Here is a 27988-nt window from a genome sequence, read left to right on the forward strand (position 1 = left end):
GGTCCTAAATCCCTAATTGGAATCAGGGCTAACAAATTCACAAACTCATGCATGATATAAATATAGTTATATACAATATGATGTTCAAGTAATCATACATATTCATGATGCATAAACATTTTATCTACATAATTGACTCGTATTCCCCATGGCATAAACCCTAATTCACTCTGATTTTATATGGGTAGCATTTTTCAACCGAAACCCAATCTTCAAACTCAACTGACCCAACCCGCCAAGTTTGCACTATCTCCCGACTCCCATAGTCCCATGCGAGAGGTCTCGTATTTCCATACCTGTTCGGGTTTGGGAATTGGGCAGAGCCCCGACTTAAGCGTTGGGACTGTATCAATCAACTTGACAGCCTATATTACTTTCAGTCGTCAGTGTCTTTCATCACTCCACAATCTTCAGAAGTTACGAACTCTCTCACTCTTTCGTAAATGAAAACGTAAAGTAGACGCCTCTCAGACTCTTTCTCTCTCTCTCTCTCTCTCTCTCTATACTAAAGTTCTTTAGTAATCTCTCAGCTTCAAAAATCAACAGTTATTTCTTCTTTGGTTGTCTTGGGCTCTTGGCTTCAAAGTTGTTTGCAAATTCCCGCTCCCCAAAAGTGAGGAAGAATTAAGAAGCGAAGCCATGAAAGGAAGAGGTAGAGCTGCGGAAACCTCTTCCGGTACCTGGTTGCCAGACTACTACTCTTCGTCAGATGCTCCGTGCAGGAAACACCCATCTTCCTCTTCAGTCGGAATCTGTGCTTACTGCCTGAAAGACAGATTGGTTAAGCTCGTATGCTCTGACTGTGGAGAGCAACGCCTCTCGTCCTGCTCCTGCTCCGAAGTCTCCTCCTACCCCAATTCATATTCTGTCGAGGTGGGCAGCGTGGGTAGAATCTCATTCCTCATTGAAAATGAGAAGGCTGAATTCCCACGTTCATATTCAAAGCCTAGTAGTGATGATAAATCAGAAGCTAGTGTGCTTCTTAACAGGAGCCGAAGCATCAACTGTGTTGATGTCAAGAGAAACGGGTTTTGGAGGTTTGGAAGGTGTTTCAGGAAGAAGAGAGAAAAGGGTTATTGGTCTTCAAGGAGAAACATTCGTGGGTTTGATGAGAAAGGTGAGATGTGGGTTTTCGATTATAAGATGGGTGTTTCTAGGTCCGAGACTGTTAGCGGTTTAAGGGCTGGTTTTGATGAATGTGTAGACGGTGCTAGCTTAAGCTCTACCGTCTCAGGCAGAGGAGTCTCTGATGTCAGTGAGAGTAAAGCAGTTTTGGTGTCTGAGAGCAGAAGTGGTGTTAAGGACGTAAAGTCTATAAAAGATAGTTTTAATGGTGATGTGAAGAAAGGTAGCTCATTAGTGTTGTCAGAAGCGGATTTCGATGGTCTTGATGACTCGGGTTTCATTGATTTAAATCTCGGTTGCTCTTCAGAATCAAGGCTTAAGTTCTCTGATCTGAATATGAGTGATGGTAATTTACAGTCAGAGTCCGGGTTCAGCGATTTAAGAGGTTGTGAATTCTTGAAGCACGGAATCAGTTCTTTTAGAGGAGAAGAAACTTCAAGTAACGGGAGCTCTTGCAGGATCACAGTAAATGATAAAGGAACCGAGAATGGTAAGAAAAGATTGAAGGCGTGGAGATGGATTTTCAGGCATTAATTCAAAGGAGAACGGTTCATAACTTCAAGGTAGAAAGTAAAGAACACAGTCTCACTGCAGATATACGACAAGGTAAAATGGGTTTTCTCTATTGGTGGAAGGAATCTCTGGTTAATCATTAATGTTGCTTAGTTGCAGTGTTCATTGCTTTCTCTTTGATTTTCTTTTATGAAGATGATGAAGCATTATGGCTTGTATAATATAATGGTCTGGACAAGTAATGTAGTTTCATCGTCATCGTTCCATGAACTTCAGAGCTGTAGCCTGTAGGAATCCAAATTGATCCAGCCGATCCATCACCTCTCGATCTCTGATCTGTTGTGAATGCGTCTCCCCCTTTACTCTCTATTTCTGATTTTACACTGTTAGGCCTTCTGGGAGCTTTTCTTTGTAGCTTCGATGGAACTTTGCTCGATCATTGCAAATGAATATAATAATAAAAAAATACATGGTTGTGATGATGAGCTCGATTTGCAGGCCTAGTTAATTTTTTTTAGGTTCTTGAGCGAAAAACAAAACACTTTTACGTTGTAGTGTACCCATTAAAGGAGAAAGAATGATGAATCCAGCCTTCTTTTTGTCTGTTTTTAGCAAAGCAGAATCGAAATGTCTGAATGCTCAACTCGATAAAAGATTGAAAATTTTTTGGAGCATGCGATTGCGATGGAGCTGCACATTTATGTGCAATTTCAAAACTGATATAACGTTGCAACAACATTATATGTAATAATAAGGCCTTAAGCAGGTGCATTTTTGCATGCAAAAATACTTTCTTGCTTTGCCTCTCTGCAAAACAAAGCTCTATGGTATTTTGGAAGTAGATTTATCTGTAATCAAGAGCAAGCTGGGTTCACCGAGTGGGGAACAAATAACATTTAAAGACAATGTCTTCAGACGTTTGTCTCATCTATTTGTGTTATATATTGCTGTACCAACTGAGACGATCATTTCTTTAGATGGATGATTCTGGTTTGTCTAAATCCCTCCCCCAAGATCCTGTACTCTATTGCCTTCTTTCTTTAAAGGGAGCTGTTGCTGCTAGCTACTTTGCTATGAGAAACATCTATGTGGTCCATTCCTCCTCCAAAACTTGCTCAGAGATAGCTGTTTGAAAAGCACAACCCCGAGACAGTTTTGAAGCTTTGTGGGCTATAAAATGAGAGGTTATATTGCCATTCCTGCCTTAGCCTTTAAGCTCTTGGTTCAGTTAGTGGTTTGGGCTTGATTAGGTCCCACAATGGGATGGTTCTCATCTAAAAGTGCCTGCATAGAACACCCTATGGGATGGTTCAGTTGGTGGTTTGGTTTGTGGTCCATATCCATGGTGGGTATTGATCCTCCCGAGAACATGACATGATGCATGATCCAAGCCTTACACTGTTCTAAGGGTTCTGCTGCTTCTGTATCCCCAGAGACAAGCTTTTGATGTGGATGATCAATGGATGAACAGGAGTTGGGCTTGGGCAAGTGGGTATGTGCAGTGTACTATAGTACAGGACCAACAGTTCTATGGGTTCCATTTCAAGTTTTCAACCAACAACTATTCTTTGTGGTTAAAAGCTAGATTGATCATCACAATGATCTCTGGAAATGGAATAGAATGGACTTTTCCTTGAATCTAACCTAGCTACTGCCAGGTTCTGTTTACAGCAAAGTCTGGGTTAAGTACCCAGCTGCCGAATACCAGGTTCCACCTAAAGGGTCTCCTGTGCTAAAAATGATTGCCACTTTGGAGTGAGGGATCTGGACCCTTCTCTCTTTGATACATCTCTAGTTCTGATGAATGGATTATCAAACAACTTTTTCAACTAAAAGAAAAGATGCAGATAGGATTAGTTACCACCACATTTGATGCAGTATGTACGATTTCTGCAGCTTAAGATAAACAATCAAAATGATTTCGTCGCAAAGAATTGATGATGACAGAAGAAAGCCTGCCAAAAGTATTTGATAAAAAAAAGTTATAGGGATCTACTCTGAGTTCTTGTGATCAGATCCTCCTCCACACAACTTCGACGTTGCATACTAGTCCTCTTCCACTAGTTTGAGGAAATAGACTGTTAGAGCTTAGACTTAGTAGATCAACCAGTTGTACTGAATACGGATGAAGTATTTGACGAGTCCAAAACACAGAAAGCAATGGGCAACCATGGAGAGCAGCAAATAACAATGAAAGAAGATGAAGTCAACTAGTTGTTAAGTTCAATTAGCTTCATTGGGAGTGGCTTCTGAAGTTGGCCATGATTACAGGGCACCAAGAACCAGATTCAACTTCAAATGGGCCCAATAAAAACAGAGTTTCGGCCCATTCCCATAAAATTGGGATTTGGGAGTAAGATTCGTTTTAGATTATTTTCCTACCACGGCTGAAGTGAATGATTTATTACTTTGTCTTTTATAATTTTTTAGGGAGATTCTAAGCTTCTTAATGGCTGAGTGGTGAAGTGGGGTTGATTACCATACACTTGAGTTGGGATTTGGTCAGTGCAAAGCCCGTTCGAACAGCCTTTACAGCCTTGCATTGGGAATATCTCTGTACTTATGTGCTTTATTTTATGGGAAGATATTCCCAATGCAAGGCTGCAAGAGGTTATTCGAACGGTGTGAGCATGGGTTTGCACTGACCAAAGCCGAACTCCATACACTTGCATATTTTATTATTTAATTGTTTATCCACCAACATAGAAAAACAATAAGTCATCAAGTTTAGAGACTTCAGCCATTATAAAATGGCAAGAAATATAATGGCTGAATATAGTCCAAACCAAATGTAATGGCATTGCATTGTTGTTACATTTTAGATTGATCAAATACAATTTTGTGAGAAATATGTGTCAGTGTCATTTGATCATTTCAATTAGAAAAAGAAACATCAAATAAGACGTTTAAGTAGAAACATTAATTTGTGTCATTCAACTCAAAATGTTTTCAAAACATATCAATATATCAGGTAAAAACAATGTTCCACACAAATTTATTTTAATCAATCCAAAGCATAAATGCAATACAACACCCCTTAGTTGTGACAACGTAGTTGGACTCTCTAGATGTTGCAACTGTGAACTGCCAAATCTTACTTGTATTAAGAATGAAACAAGCTTAAGCACAGCTAACCTGATCAACGCCAGGGGTAGCTCAGCTATTAGACAACCCTTCATCCTACCGTATCTAGTACGGCTGTACTGAAATCTGATTCATTATTATTTGTATTCATATAAAATTTTATTTTTAAATTAGGGGGGCGTTTGACAAGTCTTTCAACAGAAGATCTTCTAATAGCTAAAGAACCATAAGACCACAAGAACTTTCATAGGTAGATCTAGAAAGCCCGAAAATCGTTTGGTTGCAGTAATTGTAATAGATATTATAGAAAGCTAGGAAGACATGAAGATCGTTTGGCAAAGTCCTTAACAGTGATGAATAAACGTGTGCTTAAGACATGTGAAATATCAAGTGTGAAACCCAATAACACATTCAAATATATAGTACTCATGGGTCCCAATTATATAATTATTTACACAAAATAATAAAGTGGACTCATTAATGCATTCACCATAACAAAAAAAAGAAAAAAAAATCAATGTAGGCCCCACTCTCATCTTTCGCTTACACATACATCACCTACTTGACCCCACTCATGTGTTTACCTATACAAAATATTGAAGTGGGACCAACCCATGCATTCACCTATACAAATAAAACAATGTGGGCCCAACTCTCATTTTGGGCCAGCACATATATTATCTATTGGCCTCGTGGCTGTTATAGTGTTCAATATCCTGTTTAGTATAAAATTGTTAATGGATTTCTTTCAACCATGGCTGTTACAGTGTTCAATATCCTCTTTAGTATGAAATAATTCAAAGAAGAACCATCAGATGTTCCAAGATAATTTGTTATAGCAATTCTAGCAGATAACAAGAAAATTAGAGAATTAATAGTTGTGTGTAACAGAAATAATTTTCCAATAAATAGCTAATCTTCATCAACAACAAAGAGAACTAAGCATTATAATTTGGCAATTGGGAAAAGTCATAAATGAATTAATAATCAATTGTAGCAGAAATAACTCTTCAATAAATAGTAATATAGGATTTGAGGCAATTTTGTGATATGCCCCCAAGGAGGAACTAGCAAATCAGTCGTCCCACCTTCACAGTAATAGTAATTAATATGATATTATAAGTATTTTTAATAATTTCCCTCTCCCTCTATCCCCATTGTTGGTTCACGTTAGTAAACAACCCTTTAAATTGATCTTGGGAGGGAGTTTGACCATAAAAGGGAAAATTCAATTCCAAGACATTGCAGCAATTTAGTGAACATGGGAAAGTAAACAATAGAAACTTCAATTAAACAAAGAAAGCATATGGGTTTTAATAAATTAAATAGAAATTCTTCAAATTTAAGCGCTCTAATTCTAAGCACTCGGGCTGGTCGTCTCTGATCTCTCAACTCATCCTCGAAAAACACACTGCAATTTTGATGAAACAAGCCTCCCCGCAGTTGAATTCCTATTGGTATCAGCAGATCATCCAAAGACAAGAAAACCTAGAAGGGAAACCACAAGAAATAGCCTAGATTGGAAGGCCAAAGAACCTAGCATGAAGGGAACAGGAAGTAGAAGCGAATGTAAGCAAATTGGATATGACATAAAGAGGCGAAGAGATACCTAGAAGGAAACCAAGATAGAAAAAGAAGAATTTAAAACCAATGAAATTAGGAAAAAAAATTAAAACCCAGATCATATAAATAGCGAAAGAATCAAAAGGTGAAAGCCAGATGGCAGATGAATAAAGAAAAGGATCTCCCCAAAAAAAAAAAATTAAACAAATAAATAAAGCAGACCCAAGTGGAAAAGCAAAGTAAAGAAAAAGAAGGCGTACAAGGTAATCCCTGTTGAGGTGAAAAATGAAAAATATTTGCAGGTTTGAAAAATAAAATGCCTTCACCGGGAAAGGTGTTGTAGTTTTTGTCCACATCGATTTATCACCATCACCTACGTTGATTCATTAATTACTATTTATGTCCCTTCGAAATCTTTAGACGCGGTTTGGGGAGACCCAGAATTTTTAATAATCAATTGTAGCAGAAATAACTCTTCAATAAAAAGTAATGTAGGATTTGAGGCAATTTTGTGATATACCAGCAAGGAGGTTTTTGCTTAGCTCTAGACTAGCTAGAACTAGCAAATCAGTGAAAGAATCTACACTGCATTGAGTTTCTAAAAAAAAAACCATCGTCCCTCATTTACAGTAATGGTAATTAATAATTCCTCTCTCCCTCTGTCCCCATTGATGGTTCACGTTAGAAGAAGAAGAAGAAGAAATGAGGAAGAGCAGGAAAATACCTTCTACAATGGAGGGTTTTACATGCACATTGAGGAATGGGTGGTTTTGTTCGAAGAACCCCAACTATTTTCTCAATCGTTCACTTCTTGGCACACGCATGATAAAGCTTAGAAGGCCCGGAATTTGTAAAAGCTCAGGTTGAAGCTTCTCAATTTTGGGGATTTTTCGGGCTTGCATAAGCTTTTTGAGCTGCCCATCTTCCTGTCTTCTTGTCTTCTTTTGCCAAACAAAAAAAAAAAAAAAACTCAAAAATTGGGCATTCGGGCTGAGAAGCCTAGAAGACACCATTAAAAGACTTGCCAAACGCAGCCTAGATTAAAGAGGATGAAAACATTATATATTATTAATGAAATGAATTAAGAATCATTTTAATATTATACATTCATGGACAAATTGAATTGAAAATAACTTTATGAGATTTTTCTTTGATGCTTAAACTTTACAAGATTTGAATCTCTAACTTTTTAAGTAAGTAGGCAAGGATCAAATCTTATTTGCAACCTATCACCTACGGCAAGAGCAGAAAAACAGATAGGGAGAATGACGGTGCAGCCAACCTTAAAATTCTTAACTCACTGTACAAGTAGAATGAATCCTGATCGTAAATTGACATCAAATTCATGGGCGAGATGCGATTTATAAGGGGTGCCCTGCAGTATACTTCTCGGAAACAAATAATTATGAGTATTGATTGATTGTTCTTTTATGTCTAATCATCATAACTTGGCAATTGTATACTTTGACTAATCTATATTATTTCAAAATATTTTATAACTAAATGATACATCATCATGCCCTCTGGAAGTAAGAATTTGCAAGTAATGAGACTACTCTACCATGTTGAATTCATTAGTTCAAGGTAACCATTTGGCCCCTAGATTCTCTTATATAAGATAAGAGAGGATTTTTTTTTGAATAGATATTGGAGGAATTAAGATAGGTCATAGGAGGTTAGAGGTGTGATAGATAAAATGTATATTGTTACTCTCTCTTGACTTAAAAAAGGGGATTCGAGCTCTCTTTCCTTATGGACCTTACCTCCCCAAAACCAATGGACCCAATTCATGATAATTAATCTAGGATCCATTGTAGAGACTTGTTTTTCTTGGATTGTCTAACGGCTCGGAGATTGAAGGTTTGCCATTTTTACTAAACAAGATCATGGGCACGGAGCACTAGAGTACCATAGAATTAGGATATGTTCTTCACAGCCATATCCTACTATATACTGAAAACATTTCCCATGAATAATAATACATAAGTATAGGAGATGTTCCTGATGCATGATTAGAACATGTTGTTGTTAGATTGTGTATGTCCTTAGCTCCAATTAGATTGATGTACTTGTTGACATTTATTGTAAATAAATAAAGTGCGTAATTGATTCATACTATTTTGGTGTGTTTCTGTGTAATACCCTTAAATTGGATACTTTTAAGACTCGTGTTAGTTTAGAATCTTCACAGCCGTTGGATAAATCTGTGAAGATTTATCCTGCCAAGGCTGACACTGATGTGTCGGCAAGTGGATTGGGGTGGCTTATCTCAACTACCAAGGTGAGACCTAAGGTACATACAGTGTGGATTTTCTTGAAACCCTGAACTGAACCAAATTCCAGTATTGCCTTGGACCTTGGAAACAGATGGGCAAAACTTGAATGTTACACCTGACCCCTAGACTCAATTATGGTATTGCACTAGGTGTCGGATTGGACTGTTTTTGATATGCCAATCAGTGAAATCCTTAAAAGGGGTCAAAACCTGGGTATGTTGGAACAGTCTAAGAATTCACTTGAGTGGGTGATCATAGTGACAGAATCAGCCCCTTTGTCGAACAATGTGAATGATCGGGAAATGCACTCTCTCTGATGAAAACCTAAACTGATGGCAATTGATTTCAAGTTGTTAGGATTTATTTCGCAAAATATATTTATATAGAGATATACATATATATTACGGTTTCACAAAATGTTTTCAAAAGGTTTTAATTCCCTGGATCCATGTGAGTAGAGAGTGCAACACTGTACCTTGCAGCCGAGGGAGAGGTCATCTCTTGTTGGGCAGTGTTTGACAATTATGGGCTGAGAGATTAAGTGTAAGACCATTGAGGATAATACCCGATGGGTTAATCTTACATCTGCCCAGAGTCTTTGGGCCTTCATAAGGTGGCTGGACCCAAGGACCATTTAATGTAAATGTTGGGCCCATTAAGAGCCCATACTAATGGACTCAGGGGTTCATTATATTCTGCAATGAATTCGGCCAGACCTTGTAACAAAGGCTGGGCTGAACACATGTGGCTGATGTGTAGATCAATGCTAGGGTCCCACACCATACAAAAAGAGCCAAGCTAGCCAGCATTTAAAGGGAAAGTGAGATATGTGACTAAATAGGCCTAAAGCTCATTTCGAACTGGGCTTAAGTGAGTTAATTAAAAGGGGGCAATTTCTGATTTATAATTTGATCAGGATTAGCTAAAGGATAAGATAAGTCTTATCCATTTAAGAGTCCAGATCCAAATATCAAATTTGGATAAAGAAACTCTTCCTAATTGGATTAAGAAGTTGATCCAAAGAAGGCTATAAATAGGGGGCGAATTCACCAGTTTTACACACTCAGCAATCTGTAAAATTCTTCCCCAATTCTTGCCGCCCCCACCCAATTCGATCTCCACTCTTGGATCTGATCAAGAATAGTTCTTGATATTGTTTCTTGCTAGAAGAAAACAATCTAAAGTCATGCTCTCTAGCCCCTTGCGTGATTCTTGCTGAAGAACCACTTTGTTGATTCTGCCTCATCATACGCTGTGTCTTCAGTGAAGGTGGGTTTTGGTCACCTCTTTGGGCGTAAACACCTACGTTGGGAGTTACTGTTATTTTGTATCAGGTACATCCCTCATTGCTTCCTTTTGGTTTCAGATTTGGTCCAGCTTGTTTCAAGAACAAACATTGAAAATGCAGTTTTCTAAATTAGGGAATAGGATTCCCGGATGGGAGAAAGAAATTTTTGAAATTTCGCCCAGTCACCCTACATGGTTCAGCCATCCATATGATGGATCTCTCATCCCTTCAGTTGTGAAGCTAATGTGAGGAGAAGATCCGGACTCAATACCATGGTGTAGTAGATGAAGCAGCAAATTGGGGCTGGCTTAAATGCAGACCCATTTGATCAAATTGTGCTAGATACCGAACCATTCTATCCACCGGTTTTCGGGTCGAACAGTTCGATTGTCTGGTTCGAACAGATGACCCATTCTGATTTTAAAATAATTAAAATAAAAAACGGTAAAGTAACATTGTCCATGTCAACAGGTCAATGGTTCGAGTGCCTGAGTCAGCAAGTCGTTGATCAAATCAACGGTTTTTTACCCAATAGCAGTTTTAGGGTGAAACAGAACTAGTTACTTGGCCGATTCCCGGATCAACCTCTCCAACTATCTGATCCAGTCCGATTTGAATTGGAATTGGAGTCATGGATAGCTTAAGTCAGTTGAGAATTGGGATCTCCAACCAATAAAACACTTCTAACACTAGATGTTCGAATCATCGAATGCATTTTTTGGTGTCGGGGAGATACCAGACTCGGCTTAAGTGCATTGGAAATTTGATGCAAGTTACATATGCAGGATTAGAAGTGTAATGGGTCATTCCCATTTTTTCGGGCCGCTCACACTGTAGTGTGCCGTGTCATGCAGCACTTGAGCTTTAACAGACCGTGCCTACTAAGCACAAATCCCTTAAGAGCTGAGCCTAGCACTGCCTGAGGCCCAAGCCCCATGGGCCATGGGTCGGCACAATTCTTTTAATAAAATTTGAAAGAAAAATAGTGAAATTTCAAAATAAATTAACAAAATAAATAAATAATTGAAATAAAAATCTTAAAATTTTATTTTATATAAATTTTGATATATAGAATTGTTTATATATGATATAATAAAATTAAATTAAAAATAAAATTAGAATATTATTATATACAGACATAGCCTTGGGCAGCACAGCCCACTTTACATCTCTATATAAGGACTAGACCAATGAACACTCATTCCCAATTAACGGTAAGTTGGGCTTGGGCTTCATCCTTCAACCCATGGTTAAGTCTTGCTCTGGGCAACAAGTTTCCACAAGAGACTTTTCTTTAGAGAGCAAACTGTGGTTTTAATTTCAAGCTGAGTTTTGTTTTGACTAGTTAACTTTCATGGTGGTGGGTCCCCATTGCTTTTACCAAAGTAAAGTCTTTACCGCCATTGTTGTTCAATTTGTTTTTTCTAGAGAATTCATTGTTGTTCAATTGATTTCTCGATCACCCCAGACTAGTTTATAGATCTCAGAAACAAAAATCCCAGTGACTTGCAATAAGCGAATTAACAAAGACCGATTCCAAAGTGAAGTAAAATTCTCTTAGGCGCCGTTCGCTTATTGGGAACGGGAAGTTATTTTTTGGGGTAAATGCACTTATTCAAATAAGTGTTTTTTGGAAAATATTTATCTGGGATAAATGCATTTATTCATGTTTTTTTATTTATTAGGTAAATAAGATAATGACCATTTTATTCATAAAAATCTGTGATTAAAAGGGACAATTTTGTCCCATTCAAGTGTTGACAATTTTCTTTTCAAAGGCAATTTTACCCACATGGGAGATGGGTATTAAGTGATGCCTAGGGAAAATAAATTTTCCATGAAAACCACATAAATTTGAAAAAGGAATATGGATATTTTGATCAATGTGAACCAAAATCCCGTTAACCAACTTTTTCCCTTATTAAAATCCAAAAAACAGATGGAACCCTCAAAGTGAAATAAAATTTCAGGTAACCAATGCTCTTCTAGGGTGGGTAAGTTGCTTACCCATCCGTTGAAAATGTTAAAACCCCCTGCCTCCGTCTTTACCCAAATAGGTTGAAACATGATCAAACACCTGCACGGTGTAAGCACGTTACCCAGGTCCCAGTAAACAAATGGAGACTTTAAGTATATATTTGGCATCGATGTTGTAGTTGCAGTACAAAACGGTGCTGCTAATGTGTGGCTGGGAGCACCGTTTTCAAAACGGTGCCTTTTATTTTTGTTTGGAATCATTGCCGCCAAGTAGGACGTCTCTTGGAGCAACAGTAACTTTTTTTGTTTGGTACCATTGCTCCAGGAAACGTTTTCAGCACTGGTACCCATTATCCAGTGCCACATCACTGCCCTGTTGGCAACAACGAGCTGCAGCTCCAAGAAACACCAAATTTGGCGTTGCTCCAAGCCATGGCTTCCCAATTTCTAAGGCGTGGCTTGGAGCACCATTTTCTATGGAAAAATGGTTCCAAACAAATGCTCATTTCCTGGAGCACCATTTTTTTGATGTGGTGTTGTTGCTCCAGGAAACAACAACGATGCCAAACAGCCCCTAAGGGGGTGTTCGTTTTTGGGATTTTGAGATGGGGAAAGTTGGTCAATGGGATTCACCAAGAAACCTATCTTCTTTTTTTAGATTTATGTGGAGACCAGGGAAAGTTTATTTTCTTAGGCATTACTTACTCGGGTAAGGGATACCCATCTCCTAGTTGGGTAAATTAATTTTCCCATTTGGGGGAAGTTATCAACATTTGGATGGGACAAAAATGTCCCCTTTGATAATGAAATTTTTATGGCTAAAATGGTCATTATCTTATTTACTTGGGAAATAAAAGAACATGAAAAAATGCACTTACTCAGATAAATATTTCCCAGAAAACACATACCTGGGTAAGTACATTTACCCAGATAAATAACTTATAGAAAAGCAAACAGGCCCTGAAAAAATGATTTTCACCATTTTACAACCATTTCCATCTTGAAATGTGAAAATCGTTTAGGAAAATGGGCTACACAGTGTGGTAGTCCTCCCTCAGACCCTGGTGAAGGCTGGATTTAATCCCAGGCTCCCATCTCTCAGCTACAACAACCAGGCAGAGACTATCATCAAGCTAAATTATAGCACCTTTTTGTGTTGACAGTTGGGACTTGATACTTGACAGAACCCTTTATTCTATTCTTTCAAGGAAACCTCCTTGAAACTTTTCAAAATATCAAATTTGTTTTCTTTGTGATTGAGTAGCGTGTAGAGTCCCTTATTAATTCTCTATGGGGAAGTAAGAACTAGAAATATACCACCAAATCAAGTTCCAAAGGAAAACATCAATCATCCCTTGTATCCACATCTAATATGTTGAAATCAAGTCTATAAGAGCCTAGCTAATTACTTGTCAGAGATGCAGTGTTCATTTCATGGCTTCACTCGATTTCTTATAGATTAGGAATTAAGAGATAAAATCTTCCAAGAGATTAATTAGTGTGCTAGAAGCGGAAACAGCTGTGTCCGTCCTATTCCGCATCCATATTTGAAGATACATGCGCAAAAGACACCATTTTTTATATTGAGCTGGTTGGCCTTGTTCATGGGTTTCATAGCATTGATCGTATTCAACTATTCAAAGGGTGAAATCATTCAACCAGCATTGTGGCCATCAGACGCAGATATCTACGAGGATACGTCAGGTGACATGTGACTGACCGACGTTGAGACACTTCCGAGAGTGGCCAAGCAAGCAGTCAATTTCCCAGCTTCTTATTCTTGTCTGAGGGAGCTAGTTCTAGAACACCCTTTCATTTCCCACCTAACTCCTGAAATTTGTATCTGAAAGATTGTAAGGATATGTTTTGAAATGAGATTTTCTTATCAACCTATCCAAAAGCAGTTCAGAATTAGAATTTGAATATGCAACACGCAAGAATTGCATCCTCCAAATGTGCACGGTAATGCTTTCTTCTTGATTCTTGTCAAACTAATTACCTCTTTCTTCATGTATAAAGATAGAATGGTGTCAAGGATTGATCTTACAGTGTTGAGACAACAAATAATAACAAGGGCGAGGTGGGGGGAGAGAGAGAGAGAGAGGAGAGGTGTTTGAGATACAAAATGTATGTGACAAGGCCTCTCTCACTGTACAGGCAATTCCCCAACATCCTCTTATTACCTCCACCTGAAGGTCCGAATTCAGGTTATCTCGTAATTCAAGATGAAGACTCAGTTGATACCTACTGCTTTGGGCTGTACAGAGACCCTGTCATTAGAGATCTACCATTCCCCCAAGACAAAATCCTTAGCGTCTCGACCACTGAAGAGGAGGCCTACTTCATTCCAGTTCCGAATCAGCCGCTGTCTTCCCATCGTTACTATGTCATAAAAGCTCATGGAAAACAAAAAGGGTACGCGTTATTCCATTAAAACAGCAACTATTTCAACATTGCTGCATGAGTTGTTTTAATTTTCACTGTGTTTCGATTGAATATGTAGGGAATCACGCACCAGTTCAAGGAAAGAGGACATGGGTAGTTGTTTTTGCAGCTTCATTAAACCAAGAGCTTTTGATCACCAAGATATGATGTATCGACAGGTTGAAATCATTCGTTTGGACACTTCATGCTGCAGGGGAAGTAGCGGCTTTGTTGCCAAGTCTGTTATGCCTGAAGCATCTCCTCCAGAGTTCTTAAGAACAGAAGGGTGGCAGGTTACTGCCTCAACCCCAAGGCACTACAGACTAGGAGAGGCCCAGGGACTTGATTTTTCTCTTCAGCAACGCCTACCAGAATTCGACTTTCCACTATCTGAGAAGAGCCCTGGGACGGTGGTCACAGGGAAGTGGTATTGCCCTTTCATGTTTGTAAAGGAAGAAGGAAGACTAAAAGACCAGATGAAGCGATCAATATTTTACGAGATGACACTCGAGCAGCAGTGGGAACAGATCTACACATGCGAGAATAATCTTGGCCAGAGCAATAGTGTGGTTGTGGACGTGTTTGTTGAAAGTGAATTGGCATTGATCTGGGGCAAGGAACCTGCGCAGCATGACACAGATGTTGTTGATGGGGTAATGTGGTTTAGAACTGTAGAAGGAGAAGAGAGTGTTGGGCTGAGTTTGTCAATCATGGAAAGAATGAAATGGTAGCAAGAAAGAGTAGGGTGGACTAGTGGGAGTAACAGACAGGTGAGGGTTGAGAGGGTAGAGGAGTTTGGAGGGGAGAATGGTGGATGGAGCAAGTTTGATTGTTATATTCTGGTCGAGAGATTTGTATTGAAAAGATTGGATGGAAGCTTGTTGCTCACTTATGAGTTCAGGCATACCCATCAGATTCAATCCAAATGGGAACGAGCTCTAGCTTTGACTCCATTGGAATAGTAGTATCGGTGCATAAAATGAATAAAAATGAGACTAGTGTTCTGATTTTCAGTTTACCATGCATTTTACAGTTAGATTTCCTTCAGCCCATAAGGTGGCGTTTGATAGCACTCCTTTAGAACGTTTCTTGTGTTCTAGTGAGCCGAAAATTGCCGTTTTTCTGTTTCTGTTTCAGAAACGTTTCCTGGGGAATGCCTTCTAAATTTCAAAGGATCATGAATCAGCACTAACTAGACAACCTTAAATTGACTAAATAAATTAATCGAAACCACAAAGTGCAGATGACTTAAGAAATTGACCAAGTCTGAAAATTTTCGGAAGCCTTTGATCCTCACTTTTCATTGATATCTTATGATATATATATATATACAAATTCGATCCTGTCTTTCCTAATCTAAAAAGGAAATACAAAGCTTTCTAAAACTTCTAAATCCTAACTGTACAGGGAATATATAAATCCGGGATGAGGATGAGGATGAGTCTTCAAATCCGGGATGAAAGCGATGAAAGCCTTATCTTCGTCCAATACTCCCCCTCAAGGTGGTGCATGAGGATTGTGAATGCCCAGCTTGGGAAGGAAAAAATCAAATTGTTTTTGTCCGAGAACCTTTGTGAAAATGTCGGCAACTTGTTCACCGGTACGGACATAGGAAGGCGCAATGGTGTCGGCTTGCAGCTCATTGCGAATGAAATGACAATCAACTTCAATATGTTTGGTTCGCTCATGGAAGACAGAGTTTGCAGCAATGTGTAGAGCAGCTTGATTGTCACAAAACAAGCATATAGGTTGAGGATGAGATATACCCAAAGACAACAGGAGACCTTTTAGCCACTTCAACTCACAACTGGCAGTAGCCATTGACCGGCATTCAGCCTCGGCAGAGGAACAGGAGACAATATGTTGTTTCTTAGTCTTCCAGGAGATAGGGGAATGTCCGAACATGACAAAATACCCAGTAAGAGAGCGATGAGTTAGAGGACAACTCGCCCAGCCGGAATCACAATAGGCATACAATTGCATATCACTATCAGAGCGCAAAAATATTCCTTGACCAGGACGTCCTTTCAGATAATGAACCACACGTAATGCCGCATCCCAATGATCAACACGAGGACACTGCATAAATTGAGCCAGGACATGAATGCAATAACTGAGCTCTGGCCGTGTAATGGTTAAATAAATCAAACAGCCCATAAGACGTCGATATCGTTCAGGGTCATCCAGGAGTGCTCTGTTAGCAAGGGCAAGTTTATGATTCTAAGTAATAGGAAGGTGAGCAGGTTTGGATCCCAATAAGCCAGCTTCTGTAATAATATCAAGTGCATATTTTCTTTGGCAAAGAAATACCCCCGATGATCCGTGAGTCACTTCGATGCCCAAAAAATATTTAAGAATACCCAAGTCCTTCATGCGAAAACACCGGTTCATATACTGTTTAAATTTGCGTATGAACTCCGAGTTATTCCCACCAACGATTAAGTCATCAACATAAACCAGGACGTGCAAGACAACCCCATTCTTGTGATATGTAAATAAGGAATAATCGAAATATGACTATTCAAAACCAAAAGTTTCAAGGCAGCACCTAACTTAGAGAACCAGTTCCGGGGGGCTTGCCGCAGACCATACAACAATTTCCGGAGTTTGCATACCTTTCCAGTTTCGGAGGCCGAAAAACCTGGAGGAGGTTTCATATAGACCTCCTCATGGAGATCACCGTGCAGAAAAGCATTGTGGACATCCATCTGATGCAATTCCCAATGTTGGGCTGCAGCAACTGCTAAGAAGGTTCGAACTGTGACCATTTTAGCCACAGGGGCAAAGGTCTCGTTGTAATCAAGACCTTCAACTTGAGTGTTGCCCAGGGCTATCAACCGTGCTTTAAATCTTTAAATGGATCCATCAGAGTTGTACTTGATTTTGTATACTCATTTACACCCAATTGTCTTTTCTCCAGGTGGGAGGTCTTCCAAGGTCCATGTCCCATTGTCTTCCAAAGCCTGTATCTCTTGGCGCATAGCCTCGCGCCACCGAGCATCAGTCATTGCCTCAGAGAAACAAGTAGGTTCTCGGCCTGCAGTAACAGCTGCCAAGAAATGTCTGTGTTTCACAAAAAAAAAATTATCATACATCATATAATGAGTTATGGGATAAGGAGTACTTGAGGACTGAGATGATGCAGGAGAAACAACGGAGGGGTCTAAGCGACGAGCTGAGTGTGTGACAAAGTCCTGTAAATAGCCGGGGGTCCGCTTTTCTTGATGTTTGCGGCCTAATACCTCCGTGGTGGGCTGAGGAGCAGCTGGAGTTTCATTATCTCTGTAATCTGTATGGCTCCTTGTCTCATCAAGGGGACCTGCCTCCTAATCATTTCTCGTGTTCGGATGTTCTTCTTCATCGATCGTGTCGCTCCCCCTGACTTCTATATAAGGTGACTCAGATACCATATCAGGAGGAGTGGCCCAAGGCAACCCAATATTTTCTTTGGCTACGGGAGGACTGGTTACAGAGGGTTGATGTTCCAGAGTGGCAAAGGGAAACTCGGCCTCACTAAACACCACATCTCGTGAGACGAAGTAATCACCAGACTCAAGGTTGTACAATTTCCACCCCTTTTTCCCGAAAGGGTACCCAACAAAGACACATTTCCTACTCCTAGCGGCAAACTTGTCACGGTCCCTAGTATGCGAGAAACATAAGCAACCAAAAACTCTGAGATGTTTGTAAGAAGGACTTTGTCCAAATAGCATCTCGTAAGGTGTTTTACCACCAAAAATGGTCAAAGGTGTCCGGTTAATCAAGTATCCTGCAGTCAAAACACACTCACCCCAGAATTTGATCAGAATATGTGCTTGAAACCTGAGTGCTCTGGCTACATTCAAAATATAACGATGCTTTCTCTCCACACGACCATTTTGTTGTGGTGTCCCAACGCAGGAAGTTTGAAATAAAATTCCTTGCTCGTCAAAATATGACTTCAAGGATTTAAACTATGTTCCATTATCACTTCTTACCACCTTAACCTTCTTATTAAATTGCCGTTCAATCATGACACATAAATTTTTGAATGTTTTACCAACTTCACTTTTTTCAGCCAGCAAATAAATCCAAATTGCTCGAGAATAATCATCAACAATTGTCAGAAAATATACCGCACCACAAAATGCAGGTACTTTATGAGCACCCCATAGGTCACAATGAATTAATGCAAAACAATCAGTCACCTTATTGCTGCTTTGAATAAAAACATATCTAGTTTGTTTTGCCTTCAAACAAACATCACAGGTTTTGTTCTTACTATTACTGAGATTAAGAAGTAAGCTAAGTGTTTGATAAGAAGGGTGTCCCAATCTCCGATGCCACAAATCGTATGCCCCAATTCCATCTGTCTTGTAAGCTCAAACCGACGCCACACCCTTGAAGACATAGACCCCATCAAGCTGTTCACCTACACCAATCAGAGTCCTCGAGATGCGGTCATGTATCACACACAACTTATTAGTAAACGTCACAATATAATCTGTGTCACGAAGTAACTGACCTACTGACAATAAATTCCAATTGAGTTTTGGGACATATAATACGTGCAGCAATTTAAAATTATTTCCAAGTTCAACGGTGCCTTCTTTCACGGCCTCAGTGTGCGCACCGTTGGGTAACCTAACAAGACAATGAGCAACATCATAGGTGTCGACGAGCACATTTAAATTCCCTATCATGTGATGTGACGCCCCAGAGTCAACAATCCATTCAGTGGAGTAAGTCTTACCAGAGAGTTTTTCATTAGTCCTGGTTTTGTAAGCATCAAGCATGCTTACAAGAGTTTGTCATTGCTCGTCATTAAGGTCGTTCAGTCCGGTCACGTCTCCGTCAGTTACGGCTGCATTAGCAGCCACCTCATGCCCTGCCGATGCTGAGCAGCATGAGTTTTTGTTAAATCTCGGTCGCGTCCGCCAGAGGGTCCACCCCCTTTTCCTCGACTAGCTCCATGCCCGGTTGACGTCTCCCCACCATTCAGACTTATTTGAGCTCTCACAGTTCCTTTCATTGTTGGCAGCCATGGTAATCGATCAACAAGATTCATCCGAGCTGCTTGATTATTCCAAGAAACACGTAGATGGACGATCCTAATAAGACTCACGAAGAAATCAGAACAAGTGAGCCCGCCGATTCCGAGTCAAACCCGAGCTCCTGCCTGGTTTCCTCCGATCCCGCAACGCCGAGCGAAAACCAGGTGTCGTCGAAGCGGAAGGACCGAGAAGCTTCCTTACGATGGCAGCGGGAGTTCGAGCGAACACAATAGACTACCTGAACAAACTATGAAAAAATGGCAGCGGGAGTTCGAGCGACTTAAAACAAACGAAGAAAAACCACAGAAGATGTCAGAGTCAATCAGCGAAGCAGGCAGAGAACGAAAACCAAGAAGATGGGAAGAAGCCATCAGAGCCAATCAGCGAAGTAGCAGAGAACGAAAACCAAGAAGATGGGAAGAAGCCTACTCTATGGAGAGTCTAAAAAAACGAAATAAATAACAGAGCACTCCCCTGCCTTACTCGCACTTTAGTGTTGGTATCAGAAATCGTCGTCTTTTCTTTATCCATCGACTCAAGGATGCCGAGCAGATTTCCTGGAGCCCTTACTCAGGACTGGGAACCAGTCGTCCTGCACAAATCCAAGTCCAATGCCCAGGCCCTCCGAGATCCCAAAGCCGTGAACCAGGCCTTGCGTTCCAGGGCAGCGGTTTAGACGGTGAAGAAGTTCGACGCGAGCTCGAATAAGAAACCGGCGACGGTGGTGAACGCGAGGAAACTCGACGAGGGAACAGAGCCTGCGGCGCTGGACAAGGTGTCGACGGAGGTGAGACAGTCGATACAAAAAGCGAGGGGGAAGATAAATGCTTCGGATGGAGCTCCTCCAGGAACTGGGACTCAGAGTCGTCGATAATAGGTTGTGGTCGGAACAAGATCTGCAGCCGATAACCATCGGTCGCGCAGCGAACAGTAATGCTGGCTCTGATACCATGAAATATACAAATCCGGGATGAGGATGAGGATGAGGCTTCAAATCCGGGGTGAAAGCAATGAAAGCCTTATCTTCGTCCAATAAAGTCCGTGCTCAATGACTCAATTAAGGACCAAAGCCGCAGAGCAGGGGCTGTTACAATGAATGACGTCTGCTTCCTTCATTCTCAATGACTCATTCACGTTGTTGAGCGTTGACACTTCCCACAACCCTTATCCCGTTCTTTCAAGGAAACCTCCTGGAAACTTCAACAAGCATTATTAGGTTGGGAGCTTGATATGCAATTAGACTTTCTTATCCAGAAAGATACAGATTGGCTAGGAGCTAATGGGTTACTTGTCAAATTTGCTATCATTCACTTGATCAGCTTGCCTTATCCTCTACTTCTCCTTATATATGCTAAGTACTCCCTTGAGACAATTCCGAAAAGGTTAGAAGGAGATCACTGGATTGAAGACATAATGTATGTGACAAGGCCTCTTTCACTATACAGACAGACTCCCAGTTCCCTCTCTCTGCCTCCACCTGAAGGACCCAATTCGGGTTACATTGTTATTCAAGATGAGGAGTCTGTGGATACATGTTGTTTCGGATTGTGTAAGGACTACAAATTTCGAGATCTGCCATTCCCTCAGAACAAGATGCTTACAGTCCGATATGGAACAGGGGCTGGGGAGAACAGGTGGGAGAGCCATGATGATGCCTACTTCATCCCAGTTCTTAACCAGCCGCTGTCTTCAAATCTATACTATGTCATAAAAGCACACCGGAGGCACAAAGGGTTTGGCCTTTTATCCCTTACTACTTGTTATATAATTATATCTTCCTTTTTAGGGTTCTAAAGGATTTAAATTTGTTCATCTTGGACCAGTACTGCTTTTTTTTTCTCTTTTTTTTATTTGTGCTTCAGTTATTTATGAATAGCTAATGTTTGTCTTTCCAAACTCCATCACCCATTGCCTTGGCTGATTGTGACACCATTTCCCTACTCACATCAATGCTTCGGATTCCAGTGCTTTTAAGTATATTTGCAGCTGATTAGTTTAGAAGAAAATTCACAATTCAGATTTAGAGAAAAGCCATAGAATTTTGGGGGCTATTTATATGTTAGAAGACAGTTGCTTTTATAATGGACAAAGATGAAGATAAATCAAAAATTAACTGTTCGATATGCTATTTTTTCCTTTTTCTTTTTTTGATAATGGTTGCCTAATTTTGTTTCAAACATCCAATTGAATTTGCAGGGAAGCATACAGAAGTTCAACACAAGAGGACATGGCAACTTGTTGTTTCTGTAGGTGCGTTAGTGATGTAAAACCAAAAGCTTTGGATCATCAAGACATATACCAACAATTCGAGATTAAACCTTGGCAGGGTTTCTGTGGCCCCAGTAGAGGTGGTTTTACTGCCAAACCTGTAGCTCCAGATGGGATTCCTCCACAATTCCTGAGGAGAAAAGGGTGGGAGATTTATGCCTCAACTCCAAAGCATTACCAGTTAGGTGAAGCTCAAGGCCTTGATGCATCTCTTCGAGCGCATCTTCCAGATTTGGACTTCACACCAGAGACTAAGATTTCTAGGACTGTGGTTGTGGGGAAGTGGTATAGTCCTTTCATGTTCATAAAAGAAGGAGATAATCTGAAAGATCAAATGAAGAGATCAATGTTTTACGAGGTAACACTTGAACAACAGTGGGAACAGATTTATGCTTGTGAGAATACTCTTAGTGAAAGCAATACAGTGGCTATCGATGTATACGTTCAGAAGGAAGTGGTTTTGATCTCTGGCACGGTGGTGGCACAGAATGACACCAACGTTGTTGATGGAGTGATATGGTTCAGAGCTCCTGAAAGTCCAGAAGGAGAATTGAGTGTGGGTTTGAGTTTAGTAGTTGCGGAGAGAATGAGATGGGAGCAAGAAAGAGTGGGTTGGAATGGTGGAAAAGACAGGCAGGTGAGGGTTGAGAGGGTAGAGGAGTTTGGTGGGGAGAAGAGTAGATGGAGGAAGTTTGGCTGTTATGTGTTGGTAGAAAGATTTGTTTTCAAAAGAATGGATGGAAGCATTCTTCTAAGTTATGAGTTTAGGCATACCCATCAGATTCAGAGCAAATGGGATTGAACACAGCAACCCTGTTCTTATTTGTTCTATTGAATGAAGTAGCATATGAGTTGACTTTGTATCTAAACACTAGGAATGAGACATTTGTACCTGTATGGCTGTGTGGTATGTATATTTATATGCATTTCTTTTTGTGTCCTATGAACAGATGATTTGTAGGGTATTGGAGGTCAATGAAGGAAATTGGATAAACTACTGGCGTAGGAATCTCTCTAGTTGCTGCTACTGGGAAATCCAAGCCGACTTCAACTAAAGCCGATTCAGGCTTTCCTGATAAGAATTCAAAGTGGATGCTTTATCTCGAAAGATGGGCCAATAACCAACCCAAAATAGATGTAAGGGTAAGAGGCACACCTAAGCTGCTTTAGCTAAGCAACCCAAGACAAAATGAGCCCATAGAATACTCAAAGTTGTAAAGCTCCAGTTTCTTCAAAAATACATGACACCGACAGAGCTGTTATTGATCATGGAGATGGAGGGATGTGTTTTAGATTCTCTTAATAGGGTAGAAGGAGAAGCAAGCGTCAGGTTGAGTTTGGCAATGGTGGAGACTGGAGAGAACCAAATGGGACCAAGAAAGAGCAGGGTATAGACCAGCAGAGAGGGAACTACCAGTAAGGGTTAAGAGGGTAGAGGAGTTTGGAGGAGAGAAGAGTGGATGCAGCAAGTATGGATGTTAACTTGTTATGTGTTGGTGAAGAGATTTTTACTGAAAAAAAAAAGTATATATTGGATGATTAGCACACACATAGAATTAAAAGGAAGCGAGAACGAGCATCACCTTCCTGATTTTCATCTTTCATTCTTTTGTTTATTGCTTGTTCAGTTGTGCTGTTGATAAAATAGAATATGAGATTGGATGTTTTTTGTTGTGTTGTATTTGCAATAATAAATAATTCATTCATTGTATATCTTGAATTAACAAGCCTGAATGAACGAATAAGGTAGCTGTATAATTGCCTATACATACTCTTTTGGCTTTCTAGGGAGAATGACTGTTCAGCCTATCTCAGAATTTTAATCCTGACTGTGGATTGATGTCAAATTCTTAGATAGGAAGCGGTTTATAGGGGGGCTACTTGTACACTGGGGGCTGTAATTTTAAAATTCTACATTGAATTGCAACCTGCAATATACAAATTGAAATCAACCCCCAACAAGATAGTTTCCCACAATATCCAGTGTACTTCTCCGGGTTTTCTATGAATCAACATATATTTTATTGAGTTATGAAGATCCAAATCCAACTATAAAATCAGATCATTTCAGGCCGGCTGCTCACAGTGGAGCCTAATGACGACACCCACCTCTTATTTCTTCATTACTAAGGAACCTTTATCGAGTAATAAAATACAATTATTAGAAACAGACATTAGATGGTGTTGAGATGGGCCCTACCCACCATTCTCCAAATCAAGTAATCAACCAAAGGCAACACTGCATTAATATAATATCAGAAGTTATGTGACCCATCAGAATTCAGAAGTGGCTACTTAAGAGACGTAGAGAGATGAACAAAGTAGAGAAAAGGAAAGATGTATGTGGCAAGGCCTCTTTCGATGTACAGAATGCAACCCAGCGCTCTGTCAGTACCTACGCCGGAGGCTCCTTATTCAGGCTATCTCGTAATCACAGATGAAGAATCAGAAGCTCAAGATAGGTGTTGTTGGGGTATGTACAAGAACAAGCAGGTTAGAGAGCTCCCATTTCCTCAGAACAAGATACTGACCATTGTTCATCATTCATCGGGAAGTGAAGACCATGGGTCGTCGTCAGTTGATCGTCATAAGCTCTGGTTCGTTCCGGTTCTTGACCAGCCCTTGTCTTCCAACCGTTACTATGTTATTAGAGCAAAAGGCAAGCACAAAGGGTATATCTCTCCTTACCTCATCACACATCACTCACTGAAGTATCAAGAGTTTGATGGATAATTTTCGCCTAGGGAGTAGGGACCCAGAAACCCAGTCCGGTTGAGAATTCTTAAGTCTTAATAAAATTCTAACCGGAAAAGGTTCTAAGACATCTGAATACTGATAAATTTTTTGTGTGGGTCCTCTCTCTTGGGCCGGGCCCAGCCAACAGTTGGGAGTTGGGTCCTCATCTTTATATTAATTGTATATATCAAAATTAATATAAAATAAAAATTTAACTATTTTTTTCAATTTTTTTAAATAGATCTTTCATAACTTGGTTTGATCCATAGTTCGGCCTATTCATGGCCCATATGGACTCAGGCCGTAGGCCATGCCAAACCAACCCCCCAATTATCCCAGGGAAAAAGGGATAGCCTGGGACAACCACACTTTACACAGGCCACATGTGAGCCGTGTCAGCCTGATTTACACTTCTTAACTAGCATTTCTGTGCCTGACCGTAGAAGTTTTCATCATTGTCCAAACAGTGTTTAAGGCTAGGAGAAATTTACGAAATGTTTGTACAAAACTACATCATAGATTGTCATATGAGCCTCATTATTTTCTTAAAATAAAAGCACATAACATAACATAGCATAAATTTTTTTATTGTAGTGTTTTATTAGTCGTTTAGCTTATCCAAAAAAAAAAAAAAAGTTTTTTGATTGTAATGTTTTACTTTGGGTAAATTATGGACCGCCACCTTGTTTTTGCGGCAGTGCACACTGACATTTGGCCCTAGAATTCATTTGAGACAAATACCCACCCTGAACTTTCAGATTCCCCGCCATTAGTATTACATCAAGGCCTCATTTGTTAGTATTTAGCAAGTTGGTAAACTGGCAAATTGACCACAATATCTAAATTCGTGTGCCGCTATATTGGGTTCTTTAGTAATCAAGGATATAGAGACCATCAGTTATCCAAATAATTGATACCCTCCTACAAGGTGGATGAATAATTTATCCGCATGCCAAAAAGCAATCTCTCCCTGCTACCACTCTAATTATATGAGTAACTTATAATGTGACAGAATCTGCTCCTTACAAATGAGTGCCTCACAGGCATATTTACTGTGCATTGGGAACATCTCCCGTGAATAATAATTAAAAGTATGGAAAATGTTCTTAATGTATAATAAGATGTGCAAATGAGGCGCAGATGTGAGGAGTAGATTCGATCTCACATAAAATACAAGAATACTGGAATTTCATATTTCGGAGCAAGTTTTGTTTTGAAAACACTTGCCCGGATAAACATGCTTACCTAAGTAAGTAAAACAAGCGGGGCCTAGTTAATTTCAGAAAAGATTCTCATGTGCCACCATGTGCAAGTATAATTATTTATAAAACCCCAAATTGCCCTTATATCACATTACGGGATCATGTTGCATAAAATTGGTAAGGTACAACAAAAATGAGAAAATAGGAAATTGTAGATATGATAAACAAGGTTCAAAATATCAATACGCCCGATACGTTGATACACATTTTGGTTGTTTTTTTTTTTTTTTGCAACCAGTTTAGGTCTCCTCTACCCCCTGAACCGGTAAGACCTCCGATACACCCACTGTAGGGGTGTATCGGTGGGGTCCTGGAACGATGCATATCGATTGACACGTATCGATTCTTTAAACCTTGATGACAGTAAGTACAACAAAAAAAATAAGAAAAATAGGAAAATACAACAAAATACAGAAAAAGTAGAAATTTCAGGAAAAATACAACAAAGAAAAGGAGAAAAACAGAAAAAAAAATGGAAAACACTAAAAATTGCAAAAATTAAAAAACTAAAAATACAAGAGATATCGTACTTTAACATGCCTATTTTCGTTATTTCGATATCTTCTCCTCTTAGTTTATTGAACTTCAAATGGCAATTTTTAATAATTTTACCTTTACAGTCAAGATTGTTAACGAGGCAGGGGCAAAGTGTTGGAATACAAAAGTTTAGGGAGTGGGTGTTTATTATAAATGAAAGTTCAGGGGGCAAAGTGTCACTACCCCCCAAAGTACAGGGTGGTAATCTGTGAAGACTGTGGCTTACCCTTTTCATTTTTTTTTTTTAGAAATGAAACTAGAAACGTATTTCCTTTTTTTTGGGGGGGGAGGGGGGTTTCATGGGCTACAAAAGGGGTAGCCCATATGTTTTCATAAGACATACAATATCAGATAGAGATTCCAACCAATGGATATGGGTTTACCATTCTCAATTGGGGAAAGCTTGTCACTTGTGGAGAAGAATGTAAGAACGTTTTGGGGGGACAAGCACACAGATCAATCAAAATAATGTAGTTTTACAGTGGCCTTAATGATGTACTAATTCAGAATTTCAGATCACATTGATCATTGATGGAGTGACTGCTGAACTGAAACCGTTTCCAAACTGAGTTTTCCAATGAATTTGCAGGCAAGCATGTAGATGCTCAAGAGAAGCATATGTCAACACCTGTTGTTTCTGCAACTTCGAGAAGGATGTGAAACCAAGAATTTTGAATTACAGAGACATCTATCAGCAAGTAGAAATCCATAGGCGTCGTGGACCTGATGGTGGTTTCGTCGCAAAGTCTGCATCTCCAGACGGTTATCCGCCATTTTTCCTGAAGAGAAAAGGGTGGGAGGCTTATGCCTCTAGCATCCATCATTGCCAATTAAGCGAAGCTCTAGGCCTCAACATCTCCCTCCGCATGCGCCTCCCAGAATTTGATTTCCCAATGTCTAGTAAGCGCTCAGGGACTGTTGTAGTGGGAAAATGGTACTGCCCTTTTGTGTTCATAAGGGAAAAACTGAAACTGAAAGCTCAGATGAAAAAATCCATGTTTTATCAGATGACCCTTGAGCAGTTTTGGGAAGAGATTTATACATGTGACAATGATAAGAATGAAGTCAATGTTGTGAAGGTAAATGTGAGTGTACAAAAGGAAGTTGCTATAATATTTGGCATGGAAGCCATGAAGGATGATACATGTGGAGTAGATGAGGTTATGTGGTTCAGACTTCTTGACCATAACAAAAGAGGACTGAGTGTAGGGTTGAGTTCAGCAATTGTTGGCAAAATGAGATGGCTGCAAGAAACAGTAGGATGGGTTGATGGGGTGGAAACAGATGTAAGAGTGGAGAAGGTAGAAGAGTTTAGAGGAGACGGTGTGTGGAACAAGCTTGGCTGTTACATGTTGGTGGAAAGATTTGCTTTAAGGAGGATGGATGGAAGTTTGTTGCTAACGTATGATTTTAGGCATACACATCATATCCAAAGCAGATGGGAATGAGCTATGTGCAATTCTAAAAAGATGCAACATTAAATGCATATCACTGTATTGATGATGCATAAGGTTAACTGGAAATTGTTTGAGTTATATAGGTATTATCAGCTTGGCAGGATATAAGTGCATCTCCTTTGGAACCTTTAACTATTGCAGCCAAGTATCAGACCTTCCATTCCATGTCGACTGCTGACAATCCTCCATCCCATGTATAAATCTGAAAATCTGTAAATTTGAAAATTATATCTGCCCTCTTCAAACCTCCCGTTCATGTGTATTATGGTATTAAAGAGGCATTGGGACTTTGTATTGTCTAATAGTGTGTCAGTGTGAAGTGCAGTGTATAGTATCTCAGACCCTCCAATGATCCGAGTGCTGATTAAACACAACTATAAATGCATATGTTAGTATTTTATTTTTACAAGTGTAGATGCATATGTTGGTATTTTGTTTTTGTTTA

General features: G+C 39.8%; 4 protein-coding genes and 1 long non-coding RNA gene across 5 annotated transcripts; 4 read left to right on the plus strand and 1 right to left on the minus strand.

Moving 5' to 3' along the window:
- Positions 1–1913, plus strand: LOC104600630 (micronuclear linker histone polyprotein-like protein). The gene has a single exon (XM_010263696.3). It carries the CDS (start codon positions 640–642, stop codon positions 1657–1659), a length of 1020 nt encoding a protein of 339 aa, XP_010261998.1. The 5' UTR covers positions 1–639; the 3' UTR covers positions 1660–1913.
- An 11280-nt stretch (positions 1914–13193) lies between these two features.
- On the plus strand, positions 13194–15295 carry LOC104603282 (uncharacterized). The gene is made up of 2 exons (XM_088902135.1): positions 13194–14241; positions 14330–15295. The coding sequence occupies exons 1-2, from the start codon at positions 13952–13954 to the stop codon at positions 14979–14981; spliced, it is 942 nt and encodes a 313-aa protein (XP_088758261.1). The 5' UTR covers positions 13194–13951; the 3' UTR covers positions 14982–15295.
- A 3047-nt stretch (positions 15296–18342) lies between these two features.
- LOC109114972 (uncharacterized) lies at positions 18343–19353 on the minus strand. The gene is made up of 3 exons (XR_002022918.2): positions 18983–19353; positions 18755–18873; positions 18343–18661 (listed from the first exon to the last, which is right to left on the minus strand). It is a non-coding gene; the product is annotated as an uncharacterized LOC109114972 (long non-coding RNA).
- LOC104600638 (uncharacterized) lies at positions 19350–23272 on the plus strand. The gene is made up of 2 exons (XM_010263707.3): positions 19350–21016; positions 21480–23272. The coding sequence occupies exons 1-2, from the start codon at positions 20514–20516 to the stop codon at positions 22351–22353; spliced, it is 1377 nt and encodes a 458-aa protein (XP_010262009.1). The 5' UTR covers positions 19350–20513; the 3' UTR covers positions 22354–23272.
- A 478-nt stretch (positions 23273–23750) lies between these two features.
- LOC104600645 (uncharacterized) lies at positions 23751–27951 on the plus strand. The gene is made up of 2 exons (XM_010263716.3): positions 23751–24223; positions 26676–27951. Exons 1-2 carry the CDS (start codon positions 23889–23891, stop codon positions 27532–27534), a joined length of 1194 nt encoding a protein of 397 aa, XP_010262018.1. The 5' UTR covers positions 23751–23888; the 3' UTR covers positions 27535–27951.
- Positions 27952–27988: the final 37 nt, after the last annotated feature.

This window comes from Nelumbo nucifera, chromosome 3 (genome assembly GCF_055504915.1).
Source record: "Nelumbo nucifera cultivar China Antique chromosome 3, China Antique-T2T, whole genome shotgun sequence".
Lineage (NCBI taxonomy): Eukaryota > Viridiplantae > Streptophyta > Magnoliopsida > Proteales > Nelumbonaceae > Nelumbo > Nelumbo nucifera.

What these genes read in the sequence shown, in the direction of transcription:
- LOC104603282 (XM_088902135.1), top strand. Translation starts at nt 13,952, where the DNA reads ATGTATGTGACAAGGCCTCTCTCACTGTACAGGCAATTCCCCAACATC. An exon ending in GCTCATGGAAAACAAAAAGG is followed by an intron (nt 14,242 to 14,329) that starts GTACGCGTTATT and finishes TTGAATATGTAG; the next exon opens with GGAATCACGCACCAGTTCAA.
- LOC104600630 (XM_010263696.3), top strand. Translation starts at nt 640, where the DNA reads ATGAAAGGAAGAGGTAGAGCTGCGGAAACCTCTTCCGGTACCTGGTTG.
- LOC104600645 (XM_010263716.3), top strand. Translation starts at nt 23,889, where the DNA reads ATGTATGTGGCAAGGCCTCTTTCGATGTACAGAATGCAACCCAGCGCT. An exon ending in GCAAAAGGCAAGCACAAAGG is followed by an intron (nt 24,224 to 26,675) that starts GTATATCTCTCC and finishes ATGAATTTGCAG; the next exon opens with GCAAGCATGTAGATGCTCAA.
- LOC104600638 (XM_010263707.3), top strand. Translation starts at nt 20,514, where the DNA reads ATGCAATTAGACTTTCTTATCCAGAAAGATACAGATTGGCTAGGAGCT. An exon ending in GCACACCGGAGGCACAAAGG is followed by an intron (nt 21,017 to 21,479) that starts GTTTGGCCTTTT and finishes TTGAATTTGCAG; the next exon opens with GGAAGCATACAGAAGTTCAA.